Raw genomic sequence first — 9664 nt, 5'->3', positions numbered from 1 at the left:
TTCGCCCTAATAATTGATTCATCTTGGCCATATTAAATTGTAACAAGGTTAAAATGACAGAAAGTAACTTGGAGGAACATGTGGAGGTTCAGGGTCGGCAACAGACTCTCTCTCACTTCCACTTCTCCTTTCTGATCGATCCAACGTTTGGTTTTATACTTCATAGTCTAATGAAGTAGACTGTATTAGTATTTTCATTTCCTTTTCATTTCAACGTTATTTATTATACACTGTAAGCACTGTATGACTAAACCGCTCCGGTGTCCTAGTGGTTAAAGCATCCGCGTTGGATGCGGAAGGTCGCGGGTTCAATCACCGGCCCAGTCATACTGAAGACTTGCAAAAATGGTACTAACAGCTGCCTCGCTTGGCGCTCAGCATTAAGAGGTTAGTGTTAGGACTGGTCGGCCCGGTGTCAGGATAATGTGACTGGGTGGGACATCATGCTACATGTCTGCGGTATGATGCCCAAGTGCTAGACATCACTATAAACTGCCACATTGCAGACATCGTAGCGATATGACTGAAAAATTGTTAAAGCTACGTAAAAAATTCAAATCACATAACATCACATCACATATTGTAAACTGCCACGCTGCAGACATTGTAGAGATATGACTGAAAAATCGTTAAAGCTACATTAAATAGCCAAACCACACACACACACACACACACACACACAAACACACACACACACACACACACTTTGCCTTCGTTGTTGATGAATACCAGCATTACGTCAATGCAACTTGAAAATGTTTTACGCATACACATACTTCTATGCGAATATCGGAAAAACGGTGCGAGTGTGTCGGGCTAAGTCATATTTTATTATTTTCAATTCAAACAGGTGTAAACGAAAGAGAATTAAATGGGCATAGTCAGTTTGATTGCTATAAATCATAACAAGCTAACACAATTATTTATATTTGATTTATTTTTTTAGATATGTAGTCGAGAATACAGTCATATAAACATACACGTTGAATTCTATATTGTTCAGTAAAAACATCAATTAACATTTAAGCATACACGTTGCATACACCCATTTTATTTGGAGATTTTATTATATTTGCTGAACAAATCATACAGATTGTAATGTTAAACATACTTCTCAGATTAATAATTCTACATGATCAACACGAGCGACCATATAAAGACATATTTAATAAGATAGGCATCAAATTAGCATGATATGATATATGCTGTCTTGGGTATTGACGTTTAATCATATATTGTAGCTAATGCATGCAAAAATAAAAACTTATTATAAACAGAGGTATTGAACATCGTATTGAATAGTGTGTTATGTCCCAAAACACATTTATCCTCGTACTGGTTGCAATGATTACTATTATCTGCTCATGTAATAGTTATATCCAAGGCTTAGGTTATATAAGAGTCAGTTTTGACCTAATTTCGAAAGTTTAATACTATTTCAGTAAAGACCCTTCTAGCTTTCTTGTGCAAATTAATAAAAATGTTGTCATTGAAGTATGACACATATGGCATAAATAGATACAGGGAGGTGTTACAGAAAAAAAATGTCTTATGGATTTGTTAAAAATATATTTTGTACTGTCTAGACTGAAAGAAATTGTAATGAGAACGGTAGGTATGGCATTTCGTTTATTTGTATACAAAGGTTTGTATTTGGGATGGAAACATAAACTAAAGGATGGTTCAGAGGTTTGAATCTTACTTGTAGGCATATTATACAGATAATGTTTTTCAACAGTGTGATATAGGATGCCATTCTCTTCAGCCAAATAGGCTTTCACAAAGGGATATACTAAATGCTTCCATAGCATATTAGCAAGTTTGAAACTGTACGCCGCAAGAAATAGCAACAACATGATAGATAATTTTTAATACATTATCTTCCTGACACAAACTTTGATAACTGTCAAATTGCATACACTATTTACTTTCTTTGTCTGAGTAACACTAAACTAATCATTGTTAGGAATAGTTTCCTTTTCTATACATATAATGCCAAGGACCTATAAAGCATTGCTCAAGGAACTAGTTTCAATTCAGCCCAATGTTTGCTAGAATATGTACAAGTAATTAGCTGTGGTGTTGACCGTCACCGCTTTACATTGTGAAAGTGCTTTTACTGTTTGTGATTTAATGACTCTACACTACTGAAATAAAAGCGAACTTAATGTATTTAATATACGTTTCACAATTTTATGCTAACAAGAGTACATGCGCTAACATACACGTAACACAACTCGATCCAATTTAAGCACATATCAACTCAAAGCAATCACTCTTTACCATATTTGTAATGAACTGAAATTAAAGTTAATGCTTCTAATTTTTGGTGGAAACATGGCTATATCTAACTAGTGAATATTTTCATCATGTTTTTATTCTCACTTGCCCATATCGAGTAAAACAAATAAACACAAAGTCAGATATAGTGAAGATAAAATACATCTTCAGTTAAAATTTAATATACTTGCTTTGATTCAAATAATTCATATTTGTTTCCGTTATATCTCCATTGATGATTCTAATATTTTGATAAGGAACAAGTAGACTTCTTTACATTATATAGTCCAACATGACACAACGTTCGATTAAGTAATTATCTCTGAGTCATAAAGAGTGTCCGAGGTTTAGATTTCGTGCCAATTATAACTTTAATAGTGTAAATACATTTGGCATATATGATGATCATGAAAAGGTAATGTGTAACAGAATGATTCAAATATGCAATGGTGTACATGGTATATGGTTCTTAAATCTAAGCAAATGTATATACATTTAGACTGGTAGTTGGAGTATTGGTAATGACATATATGTCGGTGTATACGTATGTTACACTCCAAGAGGTGAAAGTGTAATTGAAAATATTTGAATGGTGTCGAAATAATTTCTATTACAGACGATGTTGATATATTATATCAAGCAGAAATGTCCAGTTCATGCACTTATTCAGGTCAGAGCACATGCTTATAACTGAAGCAAAAGAGCATACAAGGTGGTGCAATTGCTAGAGCTTATCAAAACATATAATACGTTCGCAAATGTTTAGAGTCTATATCGTCCGTGTATAAAATATATGCCACAGGTCAGTTTGGATCTTGATGATACTTTTGTTGTTGATATAAACTTTCATTACACAGTGTTTTAAACTTTGCTTTATAAAATATGTTTGAATCTTTCTGAGTAGAAAGTAAAAGTGAGATTAAAAATGTCATCTTTAAAAATATTCAGCTGGTTTGATGATGAGTTTCAAAATCCTAAGCGGAATTTGATTCATTGTGAGGAACAAATTCTAAGCAACGTTCCACCAGTAATTCAAAAGAATGAAAGTTGTAAAATATTCCCACTGGAAACGTAATCTTCATTACATTTCTCCAATATGTTCGATCAAGTTCGTTTAAGGACCAGGCTCCACATTCAATACCCTTTTTAATACAGTTTCCAACCCAGAATATTATATTTACTGATATCAAACTTATACATATCCACCAGAATCGAATTTGTTCACCTTCAGTTAGAGTAGAAAAAGACGATTTATTTTTTCGTCTAAGTATCAGTATTGTACGAGTCTGAACGAGAACATATGTAAGTCCTATTAACATCTTACAAACTTCACTCACTGTATACGTATTGATTCTATTTTCTATCAGTGCCTGAATATCGGGTATACATAATGAAAGGAAGTAAATGTTAAATATCACACCACAAACTGTAAGCAGAAGTTCATCTTTTGCGAAATAGTAGATACGTTCCTCTGAAATGGGATCCATTTTTTTCAGCAATTTCATAAAGTGGTAGACTTCTATGAAAACAGGAAGGTACGCCGTTGCCCTGAAAATGTGGATCAAAAAATGTGTTGGGGATTTACCGCAAGTGCATAGGAAACCAATGGTGAGTAGTATGACTAAAATGCAAAAAATAACCACTACGACGGTGCTTGGCTCACAATATTGTCGTGAACACAAGTATGTTTTGCTGCGCCTTTGGGCCGGAACGGGTCTTCCGCTGTTGTTTTCAGCTGTTTGGCTTCCGCTGTTGTTTTCGGCTGTCAGGCTTCCGCTGTTGTTTTCTTCTGTCTGGCTTCCGCTGTTGCTTTCTGAGGCCTGGCTACTCTTAGGTATACAATCCACCCATAACAAGAAATAATACAATACAACCTCTTGCCGAAAAGGGAGCAACCATTTATTCGGAATTTCCTCTCGTTTCTCCTGAAATTCTTCCCAGACAAGATGAAAGAAAACACCAATATTACACGACAGTCCTATGGCGATTGCAAATGTCCAGAACACGTTCAATTGATTGGTTTTATGAAAATTAAAACTGACTTTAAGAGTAAATAATAACAGTTGAATACATGACATAATTATATATCCGATTGCATTAAGGTTTGTTTCATCGTCCGGTTTTGGCTTTACCGTTACTGCGAAGGCAGAAATACCAAATGCACCAAGTAATAAGATGGGAATTAGCTTCCAGCGATCAAGCCAAGGATGATAATTGTCTTCCGTGTTGACAACCTTCATGCATTTTTCTTTTATAATGAAGGTGATGGCTATGATAAAGTAGACGGACGAGCCGACGTTGAAAGCAAGTAACATCCAATCCGAAACGTTCCTGTCGACTTTACCACGTACGTTTTGTGTGTATTCCAGTATGATAGTACAGCTCAAGTACAGAAGAAGTATTTGTACAGTGAGAACAATACCCCAAGTATGCTTGAATTCATCTGTAATGTTAAAAATATTGGGAGTTACATTTTAAATATTATACATAGTTTTATGGTTACTTTATAAAGAATGGTCTTCATTTAAAACATTGAAAATGAGTTTATATATAATAAGAGTATTCTGATGAATCTCTGAAATCAATTTCAAGAAAACATTTGCCTAGTCAATCACATTTTTGAGAGATAAAAGGATTAATGTTGTGGTGAATGACGACCTCACCTTAGACTTATCGACTCAAAAATAAATAAATTTTATACTTATATTTGTATGTGCAAACAAATAAATAAATAAAATGTAGCGATGCTTAATATTCCTAGCTCCAGGTAGCTTGCTTTAACGCAGTATGTGAGCATGGCGACTGATTTAGTTCCAACCTTGCACGCTATTCAGAGATAAACATTGAAAAGACCTATAATAAATTGTGAGATGTAAACTATGTAACATATGTAAGCTAACCTGACCTTTATTATCAGAACATCACCCCTAACCTGTAACTTTCACTCTAGAAGACACGTCATTAAACGTTTACTAAATAACACTGATACAAGCGGCCCTCAAAACGTTACGAAAACACCGGGATTACTCAACTTGAAAATGTTTTGAAAACATGCGAGGCTGTGATTCTGAAAAATATTACGATCTTGGCCAATAGATCTAAATCAAATTTCGAAAAGAAAACCAAGGATAATCATCGCCAAACTTTAGGGTAAACGAACAAGAGCCTGTGTCCTTAACAAGTTTATGAGAAAAATCCTCTTGAAGTGGTCTTAAAACGTATATTACACCAAACACATACAATGAAAACTACAGCTAACATCTTCCAGTTTTATTATTTTTCAAATTCACTTTGCAACGGATACATATTAACTCTGAATATTTTTGTTGCAAAATTCCCACCTTACTACCCAACAGCAATGTGTATCAACATAGGAAAGAACCAATTTACGTACCCATAGGTGAGAGTTCAAATTTCTTTGTAGATCATTTCCCCACCCTCGACTTTAGAAATGTTATGCTCGTTATTTGGTGTTCATCAGAGCCCATGTTATGCTTTGACCAACTGTAGTTATTTTATTTTATAATATTTTTATTTTGCAGATATTTTAACATACTTTGTTGAGATCGTTTAACGTAGTTCTATAAATTGAGGTGCTAAGGTGGCATTACGTTATGAATGTAATATGTTATAAGCGGAAACCTGGGCTCCAGTGACACAGTTTCGGTTAATAATCTTTTTTATCATTTAGAACCTACATGAAGAATGATTTGCTTAATTGCTGTGATGTAAATACACTTCAAGATGTTAACCAGATTGATTGATTGATTGCTTGTTCATTTTACGGCGGAAAAGCACTGTACGGCTATATAACGCCATAACATTGTACTGTGATAAAATATATATTGAAAACACGTATTAACAACAAGCAATAAATTTACAAATGAACAAATATAATATGATGAAATTATAATTATTTTTCGGATCTTTTCCAATATGAAGGAACGCGACATTGGAAATAAAACAAGACAATGTATAGGTTTATTACAAAAGGAAGTGAATAGATCTAAAGTATGTATTATCTTACTTTGAAAGCTTACAAAAGATAACTATGAACAATTATCTATACCACTGGTGAGAGAGCTAGAATACCAAAACATACGTCCATTTTCCCTAGTTATTTTCTCACTCATTCCACTGAGAGGTATTATTTAGATGACTGAAAGGGAGAGAATACCTAGGTATCATTTGCAAGAAGAAGTTATCTCTACTCGACAAGAAAATATCAAGAATGAAATATGTCTAGAGTGTAAAATCCTGAGCAGCTGTCTCGAAATTGTATAAATCATTTTATTTATTAAATACATGTATTCGGGGTTCGTAATATTTTTTGTACATCGACACCCTAGGGTGATTAATGTATAATGAACAATTTTTCGGAACCGTGAGTTCGGTTCATCCTATGCCGTGCTTGCGACTTACTTTCGATGGGAAGAACCGAATACTTCCTGCTCACAGACGATGTATGACGACATCGTCTGTGCATAAATGCCTCACCGTAAGAGTAAATCTACACATAACGGTACGTCTTTTCAGTGAGTGGTATACTCTAAAGACTTGCACATCTTCAGCTGTAGAGGTATGTGAGTTATTTATTAATTTCTTGCGCATATGTTATAACTATTGTACTAGCGCGTTTATTTTGCTATATGTTGTATGTAGCTTCAAATTAGGTAGCATAATGAACAGCTCCCGTGGTCTAGTGGTTAGAGCATCCGCCTCAGATGCGAGAGGTCGTGGTTTCGATTCCCGGCGGAGTCATACAAAAGACTTAAAAAATGATACGAACAGCTGCCTTGCTTGGCGCTCAGCATTACGAGGTTAGTGTTAGGATTGGTTGGCCTAGTGGCAGGATAATGACTGGGTGGGACATCATGCTAAATGTCTGCAGCATGATGTCTCAGTGCTAGACATCACTATAAACTGCCACACTGCAGACATCGTAGCGATATGACTGAAAATCTTCTAAAGCTCTGTATAGCTTACCTTATATAACGTCATTACGTTTTATCGTATATGCCCGTAACATGCATATTACACGGTGTTTGTTGTCTTTTCAGCTTATCTAAGTCGCAGCTGTAGAGCTGATATGAGTCGCAGCTGTATAGCTGATTTGAGTTGACGTCGTACCAGCTGTAGAGTTAACCATAGAAGTTAACCGTATCAGCTGTAAAGCTGAACCATAACAGCCGTCGAGCTGAGTTAACAGTGTTGTTGGTCGAGTAGCAGATGTTCTGGCGTTGCTGACCGATTGGTGGGAGCTGATTGCTTGATAGACCATGGAATTGAATGATGGTCTGTGGCTACCTGGAATTATGATTGTTTGATTGACCAATATGTCTGGTAGCCAAATGTGCTAGTGACAGAGTGTATAACTCCATACATGTACTATTTTAGCCGTGGCAGTGTTTAAGGGATTGTAATAGCCATTGTTTTGGGATTGTAAAGATATTTCGTATGATTGTTTGCATCATTTTACTATCTGAGTAAAATACCTCATTTATCGCTATTTGAGTGAATTCGTTTTTACTACTTCAGTAAAGCACATCATTCTTTTCTTCGTGTACAATTACTGTCGATCATTCAACTTGTCCTTGTGCTGCGTAAGGTGATTTATTTATACTTTCATTTGTTGCATTATTTGGTTCGTGCGAATATGTTAATTTGTCCAATATTTGGATCTTATACACGTACGTATTGATCATAATTCTTTTCTTATTTAAGTAAATCACCATTAAACATTGTGTTTGTATCACCATCAAATGTGTTCTGTTCTAATCCTTTATCCATCACTGTTATCTTGTTACAGCAGCAAAACTATATCGTGGTAAAATGGAAAGGTTATGATGAATGTTTTAATGGTTGGGGGTCAGAAGAACGTGTATGTTGTACGCGGTGTCAGATAAAGTATAATGATGACATGGATTCTTTTTTTGTGAGATGCTTCAACATACAGGCCATGCAAAGTGGCCAGTATATTTGGAGGAGGCAAGCTCTTTCACATACCCTTAAGAGACGAACCGACGTGAAGGTTATTTAGTGCGGAGGCGATTGGAGCAAAGTTTTTGCCCAATGACACACCACATTAGGTGACGACACACCACATTATGTGACCCGGGCTGGCCCGACGGTAGGAATCAAACCTGCGCACTTTTGTTGTGAGTCTTGCATGCTAACCATTGGGAAATAACGGCTCCGATGATGTAATGTAATATCAATCGTTTTGTAAGGTGGAGTCTATAACAAAGTTGGATAATGGAACGACGGAGAAGGTACAAGTGAATGTAGAAAGATGTAAAATGATTAATTTTTGCAAAGGAAATATTTGCATCATCTGTAACCTTTATATCACATTAAATGATACGACACACCTACCAGATAAAATAACACCATTTGGTCCTAGCCGGGGTAAACAAGTTGTAAATGCTGTTGAGGTTTTATATTACTTGAAGTGTGTATTGTGCAATGATACGTTTAGGATGCTCTATACTCTTTGGCGTATTGTTATGTTGGGTGTTCATATATTGTATATATGTTACCATTATATTTATTCAGTTACATTTAATTTTACTTATTGTAGGAAGTCTACAACCGTATAGCTAATATGCAAAATAGCGCCAATAACAATTGCAAAAACCTACTGATAATTTATATGTTGATCAGAAGGTTAGTAACGCGATTTCGATTACGTTACTAGATTATCCTAAATTGACACTAACATTTGGATGAGTAGAATATAGAGATCAAACATTATCCAAATTATTTTATAGTGAGTAACTATACTGTTCCTACGCTACGGTCACAACTAAGTAACATAAAATGCTAAGCCAAAACGTGTTGTAAACCTTAAGAAACAATTTCATGATCAAAGTTATAAATGAAAGTTATATACAGTATTATGAGGAGAATTCAAACTATTTCTTATAAAGGTCTTATAAAGGTCAATGATAGTCCTAAATTAATGAAAAGTTCCTAATAAATTTCAAAACTGTAAATGGACTGATCCACCAAGAACCGTGACGGCTTTGTCGGGTATTCCTTCAAATATTGCATAACAGTACCATAAATATATTTGAGTCCGAAAATAATGAGGGCTTTCTATTTTCACTGAACAGTCAAAACGTTTTTTTCCTCGAAAAATATCTAAGTGCTACATAAAACTTGTCTGCAGATTTAAAAGATTGCTTAATTCTCTCATTATATACACCATTTATTGCAACTGATCCCACATGACAGAATACACTACTCATTTAGCGCCGAAGTTTTCTATTCCCGTGACCTAGCCCAACCAAAAGAAAGTTACAGGATTATTGTAGAAATGTGGAAACTCATGCCAAATTATTCCCTAAGCGCCATTTATTACGATTATTACTAATACTTGTCA

At 35.0% G+C, this 9664-nt stretch overlaps 1 protein-coding gene across 1 annotated transcript in view; it reads right to left on the bottom strand.

Annotated features, from left to right (window-relative positions):
• Positions 1–918: 918 nt before the first annotated feature.
• LOC149797301 (uncharacterized) overlaps positions 919–9664 on the bottom strand; it is a 98770-nt gene continuing 90024 nt past the window's right edge. Inside the window, exon 4 of the mRNA XM_089962021.1 lies at positions 919–4723. Coding sequence (XP_089818147.1) covers positions 3255–4723 — 1469 coding nt within the window. The 3' untranslated portion in view covers positions 919–3254. The remainder of the gene's footprint in view (positions 4724–9664) is intronic.

This window comes from Sinohyriopsis cumingii, chromosome 6, assembly GCF_028554795.1.
Source record: "Sinohyriopsis cumingii isolate HCF-2022 chromosome 6, ASM2855479v2, whole genome shotgun sequence".
In the NCBI taxonomy this organism is placed as follows: Eukaryota; Metazoa; Mollusca; class Bivalvia; order Unionida; family Unionidae; genus Sinohyriopsis; species Sinohyriopsis cumingii.
The sequence above is the reverse complement of the archived record's forward strand: the minus strand, read 5'-3'. Positions and strand labels throughout refer to the sequence as shown.